The sequence below is a fragment of the Cygnus olor genome, chromosome 14 (assembly GCF_009769625.2).
Source record: "Cygnus olor isolate bCygOlo1 chromosome 14, bCygOlo1.pri.v2, whole genome shotgun sequence".
Classification (NCBI taxonomy): domain Eukaryota; kingdom Metazoa; phylum Chordata; class Aves; order Anseriformes; family Anatidae; genus Cygnus; species Cygnus olor.
The window spans coordinates 10,443,700-10,460,271 of record NC_049182.1 but is presented as its reverse complement, the minus strand read 5'-3'; the positions used below and the strand labels follow the sequence as shown (position 1 = coordinate 10,460,271).

Here is a 16,572-nt window from a genome sequence, read left to right as displayed (position 1 = left end):
CTATTCTCAGACATTTTCTAGAGATAAAATGAGCGTAGTTATGCTTTTAAACATCAATGCAAACAACAATAATCTCAAGCCATAGTGGAAGGAAAACTGTTGATTGTAGGTGTTAATTCATCTTCTTGACTTTGCTCTTTCAAATCAGTATTTCGACAGAAGTATTTGTGGTTCTCCAAGAACAATATCCCTGTAGGAAGTAAAATATTTAGAACTTGTGTATATGCTGGTTTAAATAAACCTCTTTGAAGCTGCGCTTCATCATACCATGAGAACTTGCAGCACGGGATGCTTTGTGATGGTGGAGTCAGAATTTCAGCTCTAGGGGAAGCTGTAAAGCTGTGCTTCGGCATGTTCAAGAACTATCTGGACTGCTGAAGTGGTTTTTTTTGTTTTTTTTTTTTTGTTTTTTAAGAAAATGGAAATTGAATGAGAAGAAAAAAATTGAGATGCATTTATGAATGTTTGATGTATCAAGTATTTGCATTTAACTACTGCTCTGTAAAAAGTGAAATCTGCAGTGTAGATGGTAGTGTTTATAGTTAATTTTCTGACTATTTCTCATTTAAAATTGCTTTCTGGTTGTGTGATACACAGACTTTTGGGGCTGAAAATGACTGCAATGAGTATCTGCTTTAGAACAGCCCTTTGAAGTTCCAGATGAAATATGGTGATGAGGTATTTCTCAATAGTCCTTGGAAGAAGGGGGAGAGGGTCAGGGTTTGCAGTCCTGTAACGTGGTGTGGCAATGTTTAAAGCACAAGTCTTGCATTTTTACAGTGGAGTTTATTAAGGAGTTCTCGCATTTCCCTTTTAATTTGCAACCTCATGTTAATAAAATACTAGACTTTTTAGTTCTACAATTAAAAATAAATCTCTCGTGTTTTGATTGGCTTCTTGTTGCACTGCCATTGCAAAATCAATCTGAAAGGTTTTTTTTGTTTGTTTTTAATTATTGTTCCAATGAACTAAGCGTTATCGCGCAATGAAATCACTGTAAGCCAGGTCACTCTGCCGAAAGTTAACACGAGGCTCTTTTGTAATCAGCCCTGACTCATGTCTGGACGTTCAGTGCTCTGTTTTGAACGGTACCAAGTGTCCTAACCTCAGGTTGTTTTTTTTTTTGTTTTTCTTTTTTCCCTTTTGTTTTTTTAAATGAGGTGCGTGGATTGTGCTTGGAACTTGCTGGTTTTGGCTTTACTCACGCGGTGAGTTGGTATGTAAAATAACCCATTTTTTGCCCCCCCAACCTTTTAATTTCCTTCTCGTCTTGCTTCACTAAGTATTTAGAAATCACACTGAGGTAATTATGGAAGATTAAATTGCGAAGGGTTACGACAGACTGAACATGGGCGCTGTGTATCCGCACCACATTAAGTAATTACTTATTTTTAACTGGGGGGCTGCTCGTGCCTTGCTCCTGCCCTACACCGCCTGCCTGAGGGATGGGACCCCCTGCACCCCCTTTTGGGAATCAGCTCCCCAGCTCTGAGGGGAGACGCTTCACTTCTACCAGAATTGAACAATTGGGAATAATTTCCTAGAAAATAAAGCGGGTGGGGGGGGGAATAAAAAATGAGTGCCCCCCTGAGGCAGCGGGGTTGGGGGGGGGCTGGGGCCGGGCCTCGGCGCCTCAGGGGAGCCCTCAGGGGGCCCGGGAGGGGCGGGGGAGAACCGCCCGTTTGGCCACGCCCCCTCTCGCCTGGCCACGCCCCCAGCCCCACGTGGCCGCGCCCCCGCCCGTCTCAGCCCCCGCCGTTGGCCTCCGGCCGTCGGGGGGCGCTGCTCGCGCCCGCTCCTCTCGCGAGCTCTCGCGCGAACCCCGCTGCCTCTTACCGGAAGCGGAAGCGCCTCCCTCTCCTCTTTCCGGCCGAGCGGCGCGGCGGCAGGAGCGGGGTGAGGGCGGCGCGGGCGGGCCGCGGGCATCCGCCGCCATCGGCCGGCATCCGCCGGCATCCGCCGCGGCTGGGGGCGGGCCGGGACCGGGACCGGGCCCTGCTGCCGGGGCCGGGCGCCGATGGGCCCGGAGGGGCCGCTCGCTGGCCGCCGCTGAGCCCGGGGCCGTCCCGGCCTGCGGCCGCGGCTGCCTGCTCAGGCGGGGCCCGGCACCGGCACGGGGCGGTGCGCGGTGGCGGGTGGGTGGCAGGCTCCGCGCTGACCTGGCGGATTTAGTGGTCTTCCGTTGTGGGAGGCCGCGATCTTCTGGTTAGCAGCGGGCGGAGGCTTGCCGCGGGCGAGCAGAAGCAGCCGGGGGACAGCCTGTCAGTCAGGGCAGAGCTGCGCACTGACAGACAGCCTTAGGCGTGGTTCTTAAGGCTTAAGAATGGCCAAACGCAGTTTGTTTAACAAATCTGTTACGTGCTGCAAAGTCTAATAGTGCGCTGCGCAGGGAGCCTCTGAGCGTTACAAGTATTCTATCTGTGCAAGTCTGAAACGTGCGCTCACTTCATAAATTAAGCAAATGTTTACCTTGGTGTAAAATTAAGGGTACTCGGTCAGATGTCCTGCGCTCTGGGTACACTTAGCTTTGGATTAGACAGAATGGTCGCATGCACACACACAGCACATTTGTCAATCCACAGCGCCGTTGTCACTCATGGAAGAGGCCGAAACCTTGTTTGAAACCCAGTTTATAAAATTACACAAATTGGGAGTGGGAATAAAAAGAGCTGAAGTGATTTTTTTAGGTTTTAGCATACTTAGCGTAGGCAGACAGTAGCACGAATGCCTCTGAGTTGCAAGCCTCTCAAAGTACCGTTTTTGTTCCTGCAGCCAAAATGAAGTTTAATCCATTTGTGACCTCAGACCGCAGCAAGAACCGCAAACGGCACTTCAATGCACCTTCTCACATCCGAAGAAAAATAATGTCCTCCCCGCTCTCCAAGGAGTTGCGGCAGAAATACAACGTCCGCTCGATGCCCATCAGAAAGGACGATGAAGTCCAGGTATCTTTCAGGCTGTACTGTCACGCTTGAAGTTTATTCATATTTTGTTTTCCACGACACATTCAAATCGATGCTACAGCTTTACCATGAGTCTTGTAAAAATAATACAAGTTAAGGTAATCATAGGTTTGTCCTGTTGAATATTTCTTGAGACACAACCAACGAGAAGGAAGATAAAAGGAACGTAAATCTGGCGGTAGAAGTATATGCATTGTTTACATGCGTGATTTAGTTGCATGCATTGATTATTATTCTGGATTAAAGACTTTAAACAATAAGGCAAAGAATTGTTTATGTTCTTTCTGTAGACTGTTTGCTACCAGTGATATGGGAAAGATCAGTTTAGAAATGAATGAAGTTAGGTGGCCTTTTTGTTTTAAAATGTAACGATAGAGGAGAGGTTAGGATGAAAAACGGTTGAGGTTGACTGCTACCTTTCTGGTTGAGAAGATTTGAAGTTACTTGATTAGGGCTTACTGCAGGCAAAGTGAGTGAAAAGTACAGTTCCGATCCATTGTATTTTCCATGTTAGTGATCACCTAAATCCAGTAACTGATAGCTTTCTGGCATGAGCAGAGTTGGGAGCTCAACCCGTGCAGTTCTGGTTTTCTGATGGGATAATTACGTTGTGTTTGTTAAGGCCGGGTAATTGTTACAGGGGTGTTTTGGAAGTACTGGGAACGTGTCCCTTCTGTGTTCTCCTGTAGGTTGTCCGGGGGCATTACAAAGGACAGCAGATCGGCAAGGTGGTCCAGGTGTACAGGAAGAAATACGTCATCTACATCGAACGTGTGCAGCGCGAGAAGGCCAACGGCACAACTGTGCACGTGGGAATCCATCCTAGCAAGGTACAGGGTGTAAAGTGACGTCTGCGGTGCAAAGAGAGGCCTTGCTGCCACATGAAAAATCTGCTACTTGCTTAAGTAGAACCTTGTTACGGCGCATGGAATAACGGATTGAGATTGATTGGGATGGGCGTTAATAAACAAAGAAAAGTTACGGTGTCACGGTGGCAGAGGAGTAATGGTTGGAACCGGGAGCTCTCAGATGTTTCTGAGGCTTATTTGGTGGAGAAGTTGCAACAGACTTCAGAGTGGCCCTAAAGTGCTTTTTGGAAGAGCTTGGCGATTTTAAAGCACAAATAGTTATTTTTTTTGATCGATTGTTTTGGGAAGTGATCATTTAGAACAACTCTTCATCGTTGCTGTGTGGCACTGCACTGACTAAGGAAGTGTTGGAAACGTTTGGGTAGATGCTCAGAGCTGTGGTTTGTTCTTGTGACCGTTGTGCGCTAATTTTGCCTGAATCTAGTTTTAGCCTGAAGTGTTTGGCGGTGTTCAGAGTTAGCGAAAACCGGGCAACGCCTGTTTAGATCATAATAGCAAAACATTTCCAGTTAAACAGAACAACTAGCCCGAAACCTAGTTTGAAGCAGATGAAATGAGTCTGCCCCCAACCTGTCACGTGGGCACGGGTGTTGAAGTGCTGGTGGAGGAAATCCAGTTGTAGCAGGTTTTCTGGTCTGAAGGGTTGGTGTGTACAGGAGAGGCAGAGCAGAAAGATTCCAAAACAGCCTAATGGCTTGTGTGCGGGAACAACATTTGAGGTACAAGGTGACACTGTGAGGGAACCAGCGTACCTGCGGTTGGACGTTACTTCCCTGGTAAATAGCAGTGGAAGAAATTGAGGTTCGTGCTGGTCCTGCGTTTCTGTGAGTGCTCTCCCTAACTGGGAATTGGACCTTGGGAAAGCTTTGTATGAAGATTCGGGTTGTTACGCAAGGGGAACAGGGGAACGCTTTGTTGCAAGCTGGCAATGGGATGGGTGAGCGGTGTCTGCCTCTTCCAGGTAAAGGGATGATTGAGACTGGACTGCACGGTGGAACTAACCAGGAGCGTTTCGCTGTACTGCAGCCTATATCAGTTTTCTCGGATTTGATTATGTCAATTGTATTTTTAAAGTGCTCCTTTCAATAATATCGAAGTATTTATTTCATCGCCAGTTTTGGGAGCAGAAAAAGAACTGAAGGTTGTCCAGGGGCTGAATATCAGCGCTTGGGTTTTCTTCTGCGTTGTTACAAAATGTCGCGAAGGATCTGGTAGCGAACGGATTGGGCGGATTATCTTTTGTGTGTCCATGTTAGTAATGCTTGAAATTCCTGTCCACTTTACAACTGGTCAGTAGCAGATCGTGTTCTTGAAAGCGTTCTCCACGTACGAGTCAGTGATGCGTGGACTTCGTTGTTCCCTGCAGTTACGCCAGATGTTTGGTTATTCCAGGCAGTGTAGCAATGACACGACAGCAGCCAGCAGCTGTGTGGTTTTCCAGTGTTCCAAAATGCAGGTAGCATTGTTTAAAACGTGGAGAAATTAATGGAATCTTTCAGGTTGGAAAAGACGCACGGAGTCCAACCACCCACCTGAGTTCAGCGCTAAACCGTGTCCCACAGCGTCACGTTCACACCTCTCTGAAATGCCTCCAGGAACGGCAACTCCACCCCCTCCCTGGCAGCCTGGTGCAGCCCTGACCACCCTTCCTGCGACAAAATTCATCCCGACAGCCAACCTAAGCCTCCTCAGGCACAGCTTGGGGCCGTTTCCTCACATCCTTAGGATCTATTGCTTTCCTTTGTGGTGGTGGGAACGAGAGTCAGCTGTATGCAGGTGTAGTGCCCATTGTGTTTGAGCAGCACCTGGTGTCAACGGACAGCGTTCCAATGAGATGATGGAAATCGGATTGACTTCACAGCAATGATTCCATTATGTGGCTGGCTCGAAATTTGGCAGCTCTTCAGTTTGCTCAAATGTTGTGGCCGTGCATCCAAGCCACGGTCCGTATCTTTTGATTCCTTGAATGCACCTGGAGAAACCAATACACCGCAGCGTTGTGAAATACGCGGGCAGTTCAGTCCTCGGTTCTACTCAAACCGAATTAGAGAATCTGTGTTAATAAAACGTGTGCTTTGGTAGTGTGTCGGAGGTGATGGGCCTAGGCCATGCTGTGTTAGCTCTGTGCTGTCAGGTCTCCGTACGTTACGCTGAGGACGCTGAATTCTTTGTCTTTTCCCTAGGTGGTGATCACAAGGCTAAAGCTGGACAAAGATCGCAAGAAGATCTTGGAGCGTAAAGCAAAATCTCGCCAGGTTGGCAAGGAGAAGGGCAAATACAAGGAAGAAACAATCGAAAAGATGCAAGAGTAGATTGTTTTCTTTTTGACACCATTAAAGAACTGCTAAAACTAAACCTAGCGTCGTGTCTTCTGCCTTAGGAAATCTCGATGCAGAGTGTCTGCTCAGCGTTTAAATACTCGTTTTAATATTTAATGCTGGTTATGTCAAAAGCACAGTAACCTAAAAAGCTTTCTAAGCCTTTCTTGCTTTTAAGAAAATGTTGACCTTTTCCCAGTAAAGGAGTATTTCAGCCGAGGTCAGGAGGCGTGGTGCAGGACTGCTGCAATCCGGAAAACGTCTAGTGCCTGGTAGCCTTTTTTTTTTTTTTCCAGTGACCTCTGACGTTCACTTAGAAAAGTCCGGAGTTTTAAACGAAGACGTTGATTCCGTGTACCATGCGTACTCGGTATTTTCTCAGGCACTTGAAGTCGGCTCTTTCTGGCCATCGGCAATTTCTTTAATTACGTTTTTCCACCGGTCTGAGGAATCTGACACCGAAAGGTGGCGTTCAGGGCCTTGCCGGGCGCGTTGCGGCCCCCGAACCCGCCCCGCGGTGGCCCGGCCGCTCCCACCGGTACTCTCCGTGCCGGAGGTGCCCCGAGCGCCCCCGGGGGCCGCGCGCACCCCCCCCGCCCCCCGCGAGCACGCGCCCCGCGGCCCCTCCCGTGCGCGGCCCCGCGTGACGCGGCGCCCCGTGATTGGCCGGCGGCGCGGCGAGGAGGGCGGTCCCGCGGCGGCCGTGCCCGCGGCCGGCAGAGGCGGCGGCGGCGGCCATGGCGTACGGCGGGCTGGCGGTGCCCATCGCGGCCGTCACCGCCTTCTGGGGGGTGGTCGGCGCCCTCCTGCCCTGGCTCGTCCCCAAGGGGCCCAACCGCGGGTGAGTGACCGGGGCCCGGCCCCGCGGCTCCCCCCGAGGCTTCCCCCCCGCCGAGCCGCGGCTGGGCCGGGCCGGGCCGGGCCTCGCTGAGGCGTGGGGGCTCCCTGCGGGAGCGTCGGTGCCTGCTGCGACCCGGGGGTGGCGGCGGCTGCTTGGCTCCTCTTCTTCCTCCTCCTCCTCCTCCTCCTCCTCCTCCTCCTCCTCCTCCTCCCCCTGCCAGGTAGCGGCTGCCTTCTGCTGAGCCTGAGGGGCTGGGCTCCAGGTGCCGACTGCCTTCGCTTCTGTTCCTCTGGCCCCGGAGGGGCTTCCCTGAATTTCCTCCCCCCCAGCCCCGCTGCTTCCTCAGTTTCCCTTCCCGGCCCTGGTATTCAGCGCCCCGGCGCAGCCCCGGCTGGTTTTGTGCCTGGCAGCCGGGCTGGCCTCGGGTGTCCCCAGGACGTGGCTGGGAGGCCCGCTCCTGGCTGCGGGAAGTGGCCAGGGGTCACCGGCAGGCCTTCCCTGCTTCTTCCTCAGTTCCGCCAAATACAAACGTTGCACGGCTGTGCTTCTTCCTCAACTCGATCATTTAACAAATAGTAATAGGCCGCTGCTGTACTTCTTCCTCAATTTTATCGCTTAACAAATAGCAATAGAGCGCTGCTGTCTTCTGATTCTGTGCTGACGCTGCATAGTCCCCTAACTTCTCATCTTGTTTTGTTTCTTTCTTCATTTAAAAACCACCAACAAAAAGCTGCGTTCGAATTGGCTTCTTCATCTTCTAACAAAGGAAGTCAGTGCAGATTTTAACTGAGTTAGGAATTCGCACTGTGCCGGTTAAAACTTCCAAGCGGTGGCTCCTGTCTGGGACTACGTGGGAAGGAGGGGCTCCTGGAGCTCACTGCAGGCTGTGCTGGTTCTGTAGCAGTTGTCTGAAGGTTGACAAGATGAATGTGTATTGATAGGTTATTCTTATATATATGCACATACACACACACGTATTGAATGTTATCCATGTCGCAAAAGGGTTGGAAGATACTCACCTAGCACAGGTTCTTGTCACTCACTTTGGGGATATGCAGAAGGAAATTCAAACAAACAAACAAACCCCTCCGCTTTGCTACAAAGTTCAGTAATATAAAAATCTTATTTCCTTTTCTCCCATTTCAAAATCATTTCAGTATGCAGCTGTAGACTTATTATTGGCAGTTTCAAGAGCAGCCTGGCTTTTACTTCTCAGCTTAACTATCGTTTCTGTCACGGTTTTCTTTCAGTAAGAAAGCAAACTTATCCTGCAGATAAAATCTCAAGGCCACTTGAAGTTGTTCTGTGTGCAAAAAAATCTACGTTCATGATAGAAAAATTAAAGCCTCTTTGACACTGGCAATTTGTGTAAGCACAATTTTGAACATGAAGAAAATGTTTTACTGTGGTATTAGAAAATCCAGCTTCAGTAGTTGGATAACTTGTTGGCGCACATGACAGCGTGCGTAATGGAGCAAGGACACTTACTGCGCTGGATTTTACTCCAGTTAAATACTGCTGCGTGCTTCTGTTCTCCCAGTCTCTGTCAGTTCTTTTACACAGTCTTAGCCTCTGCAGTTTGCTCAGCTGGAAGAAGTTATCAACGTTGAGTCATGTTGCATATGATCACAGTTGAACAACTTCTTGGTGGTTTTTTTTTCCTATGTATCTTGTGGTCAGTCACAACATGACTCTTAATCAGCTGCGTCTCGTTCTTTTTGCAGTGTTATCAACACGATGCTGGTGACATGTGCCGTTTGCTGCTACCTGTTGTAAGTATAAATACTGTCTTGCCTCTTAATCAAGGTACATTTCTCACGTCAGAAATTTAGGAGGAAACTTGAGCATATGAGTCACAGGGGCCTGGATATGTGGTGTTCCTCAACAGCTCGTAGAATTCTTGGTTCTAAAGGCCTTCAACACGGAGAAGAAAAGGTTTTCCTGGTGGTGGATACTGCAGTAAAATAGACCAGAATTCCTCTTGTTTTGTGTCATCGCCCTGTGGCTCGTACTGTTGAGTACTGCAGTGCAGCGACTCGATGTTGCTCCTTTCCAGTTCACTGGATTATTCATTCACAAGCTTAATGACGGTGTGTCAGGGAAGCTATGTGCAGAAGTGACTTTGAAAGGTATTTGGAAAGAACTTAGTATGGAGATTAAACTGGTGAAAGTAATTAGATCTTTCAGGCTAACTTGTAATAAAATGATTACTTGAGTAATTTCAAGTACTACTTGAAGAGTATTTGTACTTTGCTGAAGTATTTAGGTGTTATTTACATACTGTAAGGAGCTTAACATGAATATTTGGAGAAATGCATCTCTACTCGTTCCTAAGAACTGGCAGCCAAAAGCCATATTATCAGTGTTGGCACGTTTCAGGGGACGCCTTGTTGGGTTGCCTACTGCACAGGCTTATGCACATTTAATTTACTTTTGAAATGTGATATTCAGGTTTTATGCAGGCTGTGAAGGCTCCCTACCCAGCGCACCGGTTATTTAGCAACCTAATTTCATGCTAGGTCCTAAATGCTTGGGTAGGAATGGGCAACTGGATTCTTACTTTGGCAAAGGTGTCAAAATGGGGTTCAGATTATGGTAAGATTTTGATTGGGGGGGGGTGTGCTTTTTTTTTTTTTTAATTTAAGTTTAGTTTCCTTGTTGAATTTCTTTTCTATACTGCATTTTAACAGAAATCATGTCCTAGTCTTCCAAAATCCTTCAAGTTCAGGATTTGGTGGTTTTGGTGTTGCTCTTTGAGGAAGGACAGTTTCCTTAAAGTCAAGGCCACGTGGCATCCACAAAATCCTCTCGATTATGATCTGGAATGTATTTGTCATAGAGCTTCCTAAGTTTGACTTCGTGTTTTGCGCACTTCAAATTTTCAGTGGTATTTCATTGTAAGTTCAGTGGGTTTTGTACCGAAGCAGATCTATTACAAAGCTAATGTCATTAACATGATTTACAGTCTGGTTCTGCGTGTCCAGTGAGTGGGTGCCTCTGTCTTCATTCTTAACCTTGTGGGCTGTAACTCGTGTTCCACGTTTCCTTTGGCCTTCTCCAATTACACCTTGAAGAAAGAAGAAAAAGTAAGAAGAAAATCTTACAATGTTTTAAGCCATCAGTAATTATACCCAAGCACATAAGATATATGTATAGTTTCTGCCTCCACGTTCAACAAAAAAGAGATTTTAGAGCCTGATGTTCCAAGACAGAACTTGCCTCATCGCACAGTCGTTGTGTCGTCATGAATTCTGTATGGAATGTTCTTGCAGAAAGCCCTAAAGAATGGATTCTCAGGATTCTTCATCAGATACAGCGTTAGGGGCTGAAATAACTTCTCATCGCAGATCTTTGTGTGTCCTTAGCAAGTGTCTAGTGCTGTTCATCTACTTCTTCCTAGGGTGGTTTGAAACTCCACTGCAGCTACTGTTGTATTCTCTATCTTTCCTTTCCAGTTGAAATGGAGAGGAAAAAAATGAATTTCCTGTTATTATTAAATACCAGTTGATTGACAAATTGATTTGAATCAGACTGAATTTAACTAAGTTTAAGTCAATCACATTTCAACTTAAACCTGTGTTCTTGTGTTTCGATTTAACAGTGATCAGTTTGAGTAACCACATTGATCACATACTATTAATTGGCTTGTTATGTGCAAATCTGTTGCGTGTGTGTGTAATTTGTGTACTGATATTGTATCCAGCCACCTTTTGAAGGAGAACGTACAATCTGATAAAAATAAAAGGTAAAGTGCGTGGGGTTACTGCTGCAGAAGTACCAGGTTGCACTGTTTTGTCTAAATAGCCTAAATCTCTTTTGCAGTTTACAAAGCGGCTCCTGAAGCAGTACTGTGATATTCTACTAACCGAGGATGTTTGAAAAACACTATTATTTGGTACTGATTCTAAAAGGATTAAAATACGGTTGCCCAATTTGACATTTAAGCGGAGATAACAGGACCTTGATTTGTAACATGCAGCCCAGACAGATGGCAGTTAGGGTAGGAAGACCTTTTAAAAATCTTTCTGGTAGAACATAAGGGACTTCGGTTTCCTCGTATGAGCTGGGTAATTAACACTAGCTGTTGTAGCTGCTATCCGGCAGGATTTAAGGACCCGTGGGTGGCTCGAATGCCGTACCTGATTTTAGCAGCTCCAGCACGCTGCACGTTGGGTACAGGGGCTTGCTTTGTCTTGCTCTGAATGCTGCATTTTGTTTTGCATTGTCATGATAGATCGTCACTTAGCAAGACGTGGGGAAAGCTTTTTCAAGCCCTGTGTTGAGCGCAGGGGAGTCACAGAGCTCAGTGCCTAACCGCTGCTGTAAATTATGAGGCCCTAGCCGTGCAGGGAGGAGGAACGCTGTAGACCTGTAACGCCGCCGTGCTCGGAGCCTGGCATCCAGCGTGGTCCCAACAAACAGCTTTAGAAAAGCGCACAGCGCCTGCCTAAAGCGTGGTGACACAGCTGGGACACGCCGGTATTTGGAACGTGCTCCCAGCTCATTTAATGCACAGCCGTGCTGGGTCTGATCTTAGGCACACGGCGAGGTGAGGTGTTGGTGCACAGCGTCCCTTCCTTCCGTACAGCGCGAGGAGAAGCGTGTCCTTTAGCAGGCTTTCGGTGTTCCTATCCTCCTCCCACTGCTGGTAGTCCAGGATATTAAAGGCAGATGGTACAGTGCTCTGGCACCCCCTTTTTCTGTCTTTTGTATCTGAAAATTAACCGTTCCAAATAAATTCCATGCAATTTTTAAGAACTAATTTGCTTTTACCATAAGTAAGTTTAATGTAATGATTAATACGGCTTCAGAATATGTCGTCATCACTTAGTTAGCAAGGCAGAAGCAAGTCAACCTAATGGCTGTTGGCTCCTTTTGTTGGTGTCCTGCTGACGTTTCGGTTGCTTTCTGGTCTCTGTTAGGTATTTCAAGGCTTGCGTGGCTGATAGACTGCCGCGAGCTCGGCGCTTCGTTTTAATTGGGGCCCTAATTTGCACAAAACCGAAAGCAATAATGAAAATAAATATTTGTAATACTTAAGAGTATTACTGATGCGTTTTCTTTAAGTCCGGCCAACGTCTTTTGCCTGTGGCTGTTGTAGCCTTTTTACAGCTGACCTGCACTTCATTTGCTGGTCAAAGCATCAAGGTTTGTGTGGAATTTTCCATGACTGCCTAAGCACTCTGATACATTTGTGGCAGCTCCCATTACAAAGCTGCTCTGCTTTTTCTCCTCCTTACAAAGCGTTCTGGAAATAGCAGATAGATGAACCAGTGTGTTCACTAACTGTGTTTATATAGTTAGCATTTAACGGAGACTTAAATCCATGGAAGCATCCATGGCTCTCTCCGAACCTTGTAATATTTACAAAGCAAATGTATCTTGTAACAGCAGAATATTTATTTCTGTTTAGCTTTCCTGGATATTTTCCACAAACTGCATTCCTCTTGTTCTGGGCTGTGGCTGTGGCTTCTGCAGCGTTGGTTTGTGAATGCTGCGATAAGATGGCTGTGCCTGACGAGCATGTTGTCGTGTGGATTGATTATCTTGTTTGTTTTATGTTCTGGGGGTTTTGCCTACAATTTCGCTTCAGGTCCCTGTTTCTTTGACGTCTGTGCCAGGTTTAATCAACTTTTGCTCAAATGCTGATGGAAATTATGCCAGGCTTGCTAGGGGAGGCTGCTGTACATGGAAAATAACTGCAGATGAGGGAGAGTGGGTTTCTCAGAGCTTGGTTGTGTTTTTTTTTATTTATTTTTTTGGTTATTTAAAGGATGCTTCAAAGGCACCAAGAAAAGGGCTGACTTTTTATGTTGCTACATTCTGAACCTACAAATATCTGAGCGTCATATATTTCCTGCCAAAGAGAAACTATGTGAGAGTGCTGTCAGTTGTGCTGCTTCAGATGGAAGAGGACAACTTGTTTCAGCTGCGGGATGATTTGGTCCCAGGTCTTCATTGCTGGTATCCAGGCAGCGTGTGAGCTTGAGCAAGGTTTTGATCTGATACGAGCCCTTCCTGAATATTGTCTTGTCTCCTCTGATAGTACCTGTGCTTTGGCCAAGCCTTCCCTGTGTAATAAGTCCTGTAATTTGGCTGATGTTCTCTCTTTTGGGTTGGGGGTTTGTCTTGCAGTTGGCTGATTGCGATTCTGGCTCAACTCAACCCTCTCTTTGGGCCGCAGTTAAGCAATGAAACAATCTGGTACCTTAAATCTCACTGGCCTTAAGGACGTCTGTCCGCTGCTGCAATTTATTGACCAGGTGAGTATGTTCACATCTATTAATACGTGTGGTATGTTAAATGATTCGGGAGAAATTGAACAGTAGTGTAAGCAGCGGGTTCGGCATCATTAACTGTTTCGCAGGAGAAATCAATCTTTCCAGGGACTGCAACAAAACAAATGTTGGGTGTTAATCTTGGCCGGATACTTGGGCTGAGGTGTTGTACAGCCTCTGCTACCCGGTCATCTGTCTTCAGTACGCAGGTATTTATAGGGAGAACACCGCATTTCTTCATCCGACTGAAAAAAGTAGTCAGGAGGGAAGGGCTTCTCTATTAACAGCTAGCATGAGTGGGTTTCCTAATCTGTCACAACTGTTGAGCCCTTCTCCCAGCCCACCACCGTTTCATCCAAGAACTGCCCAGGTTTCCAGGGCAGTGTCCAGTTGCCTCCATTCATCTGGGAGGCCTGAGGGGGACCTGCAGTTCCAGTGGCTCTTCATCTCCTGTCGATGTACACCGCCAACACCTAACTCGCAGACAGCTTTTATTTTAATGACAGCCTGGGTGTGCCGAGTCGTAGCAGAGCCTGGTGCTGCTGGTCTGGGTAGAGCTGTTGGAGTGCCATGGTCGCAGTTGTGAGGCATGCCTTCTGACAGCACCAGCAAAAATACACAGTTTTGTATTAAAAGTAGCACGGTGACTTCAGGTATCTCCGAAAGGGCAACATTTAGAATTGAAGGTTCAAATGAAGGTTTTGCTGCGGAAAGAAGTACCCGTGATCTCCGTTTTTATGCTGATAACACGAAGTAGTTGAATGCTCTTAGGGTTTTTACCTGTTTTTTCTTTTTCCTCTTATTGCTTTAATTGCCTGCTCCTTTGCTCTTATTACTTTAACTTCTGTTTACAGAAGTCCAACAGCAGCAGACGATGTTACAGTTCAGTTAAATGCCGGCTGTAAAGCATCCTGAACATTTACCCTGAAGCAAAGCTCCACTGCTTCAAAGTAGGACTCATCCGAACTGGGGTAGTGTCAGACACTGGCATGTGGATTTGCCTGCGTCATCTCTTTTAAGCAGCAAGCAATAAAAGTAGACGTGGCCCTGCTTCAAGCAGAGGCCTGTGATTAGGTAGCTCGGGCAAGCTGAATGTCCCGAGTGCATTTTCACTGCTCTTGTGTGGTAACACAAAATTAGTTAGCAGAAGCAGAGACTAGTGTGGTCTGGTATTGGGCGCACAGATCACCGAATCCCACAGTTCTGAGACCTGAAATTGAAGTGTAGTTATCTGGAGAAGTAGATGCCTCGGATTTAAAAACTGGACTCACTTCTGGCTGATACAGGGACTGTGTGTTGCTACCGGCAAAGGCAAACTGGAGAGGGGGTATGACATTGTAGTCTAGGTGTCTGCTGCAGGAATCAGGGCTTATCCCCCCTCTCCTCTTATCACTTTAAAGGTGTACTGAGGGAAAGAGGGAAGTACTGCGTTCTGGGATGGACAGAAGGTTCACGTGAGGAGTTCTAAACTTACTAATGGAGAATTTAAGTTGTATGTAGTGCACACATTGTTGTTACATGAAGCAGTTTGTTTTAACCTTTGATATATCTGATTGCGTTGACTTAATTTTGAAATAAAATGAAAGTTCATCTTTGAGGGGGAAAGCATGCTTAAAGAAAAAGTAGAAGCGAATAATAATCCTCAAATACCATGGTTGGATACCATGTTCATCCTTGCCTTTAGGTAGTAGGAATACACTATTGCAGTGCTCACAATTCTTCATGGTCTTGTTCGAATTACCCCTGCAGAGCTAAGTGAGTCTGGCTGCAAGGAGGCGGCTGCTTTGGTCAGGCTGCAGTGTCGTGTCTGTCACTTCTGTGCACTTAGAGGCTCTGGACGAGTTTGTCACCAGACTGGAGCTGTGAATTAGATTCCGTGTGAAAGAGTTGGGGTCTCTCTCTCTGACCTTGCAAAGAATTCCAGAAATACAGCTACTGTTTCTTTTTTGATCGGTTGTTTTTGGCTTTTAAGATGTGCTTTTGCAGTGTTTGAGGTGCATGCAATATACCCCTTTCTCTCTTCAGTCTCTCTTTCAACTGAGGTGGGGATGGATTAGTATGGACAGAGTGTGAGGAGTTAAAAGAAAATGAAATACGAACTCCCAGAATAGAGAGACTTTTTTAAAAATGAAGGTAGTGTAAGCAAACCTGTTCAATTTTACCAGTGGAGCAGGCTGAAAAGGCATGCAGAAGGCTTACTGCATTCTAGTAGGGAGCTTCTACAGATGCTGACTTGATTGATCTGTGCCAAATTACAGAAGTTTGGTCTTTCTCTGTGGTCAGTATCCCTCTAATTTAAGTGATGCATCAGATGGCTGACTGTATAATCAAGTTAATGGCTTGGGGAGCAGTATGTAAGGATATGCAAACTTCTTCAGCTGTGGTAAATATGGGCTGTAGCCTCTTTCCTTTTAAGCTGTGTGATGCAATGCCTGCTGTTGTCCTTAAATTTGTCTCTACAGTGTGTATTCTCAGACCAGGAACTGCCTTTATGCAAGGTCTGTCATCTAGATGGCTGGATGCTGCTACAGCAGAATTACTTGAAACTTTCTAAGAGTAGCATAATTGTTCCACCACCTTAACTTTGGAAATTAAATTGTGAGGAAAGCAAGGAAGTAGAGATTGTTCTTTTAACTCCATAAAGATGAATTATCTACAGTTCTTGACAACTTTTTGGTGCGTTTGTGGAATGGAAATAGTTGTGGTTAACTCAACAACCAGATCTTCAATTAGTAAATCACCTCCATGGAAAGGAATAATTAAATTGCCTCTTGCTTTGCAGGTAAAGAAGAGATTTCCTTCAGATGAAAAAACTCCACAGATCCAAAGATGCCCTTAACGTAGCTGGTTGGATACCAAGCCTGCATTAATGCCTTAACACTTGTATTGTGCTTTAAATGGCTCATTCAAAGCCCTCTATTTTTTCCTACTATACTGTTTAAGAGTGTACCTAATGCAATTTCTAACTCCTCTTCAGTACTGTACATTTTTATCTGTTAACTTCAGGTGTGATTAAAATTTCTAATGTTTCTTACAGAGACGTAGCTTCCCTGTTCACTTTACTCTGTAGGAACCCTGTATCTTAGAGGTTTGTCTGCTGTGCTATTCACCTCTGTTCTGTTTGACTGCGCTTGGAAAAAAGTGTGCAATGAAACTGTATGAGGAGAAGAGAAATAATGCTGCCACATGTTGATTGCCTTTTTTTTTTTTTAAAGTGAGTTGTGTTTTGGGGAAAGTCAGTCTTAAATTTCTCATACCTGGAAATAAAACTAATGCTCTGCTTTATACAAAATGCTCTTGTGC

At 46.3% G+C, this 16,572-nt stretch overlaps 2 protein-coding genes across 3 annotated transcripts; both read left to right on the top strand.

Moving 5' to 3' along the window:
- The first annotated feature begins 1,760 nt into the window (after nucleotides 1-1,760).
- Nucleotides 1,761-6,183, top strand: RPL26L1 (ribosomal protein L26 like 1). Of its 2 annotated transcripts, none has more exons than XM_040573050.1 (4): nucleotides 1,761-1,896; nucleotides 2,773-2,945; nucleotides 3,653-3,793; nucleotides 6,016-6,183. In XM_040573050.1, the coding sequence occupies exons 2-4, from the start codon at nucleotides 2,778-2,780 to the stop codon at nucleotides 6,142-6,144; spliced, it is 438 nt and encodes a 145-aa protein (XP_040428984.1). In that variant the 5' UTR covers nucleotides 1,761-1,896; nucleotides 2,773-2,777; the 3' UTR covers nucleotides 6,145-6,183. The 2 variants fall into 2 exon arrangements, with proteins under 2 accessions (XP_040428984.1, XP_040428985.1); XM_040573051.1 differs by having other exon boundaries at nucleotides 1,890-1,942.
- Nucleotides 6,184-6,824: 641 nt separating this feature from the next.
- ATP6V0E1 (ATPase H+ transporting V0 subunit e1) lies at nucleotides 6,825-16,561 on the top strand. The gene is made up of 4 exons (XM_040572974.1): nucleotides 6,825-6,991; nucleotides 8,716-8,763; nucleotides 13,127-13,254; nucleotides 16,052-16,561. The coding sequence occupies exons 1-3, from the start codon at nucleotides 6,888-6,890 to the stop codon at nucleotides 13,218-13,220; spliced, it is 246 nt and encodes an 81-aa protein (XP_040428908.1). The 5' UTR covers nucleotides 6,825-6,887; the 3' UTR covers nucleotides 13,221-13,254; nucleotides 16,052-16,561.
- The last annotated feature ends 11 nt before the right edge of the window (nucleotides 16,562-16,572 follow it).

Coding starts and splice junctions, on each gene's coding strand:
- RPL26L1 (XM_040573050.1), top strand. CDS start 2,778: ATGAAGTTTAATCCATTTGTGACCTCAGACCGCAGCAAGAACCGCAAA. Junction 2,946..3,652: donor GAAAGGACGATGAAGTCCAG/GTATCTTTCAGG, acceptor GTTCTCCTGTAG/GTTGTCCGGGGGCATTACAA. Junction 3,794..6,015: donor TGGGAATCCATCCTAGCAAG/GTACAGGGTGTA, acceptor TCTTTTCCCTAG/GTGGTGATCACAAGGCTAAA.
- ATP6V0E1 (XM_040572974.1), top strand. CDS start 6,888: ATGGCGTACGGCGGGCTGGCGGTGCCCATCGCGGCCGTCACCGCCTTC. Junction 6,992..8,715: donor CCCAAGGGGCCCAACCGCGG/GTGAGTGACCGG, acceptor TTCTTTTTGCAG/TGTTATCAACACGATGCTGG. Junction 8,764..13,126: donor GCCGTTTGCTGCTACCTGTT/GTAAGTATAAAT, acceptor TTTGTCTTGCAG/TTGGCTGATTGCGATTCTGG.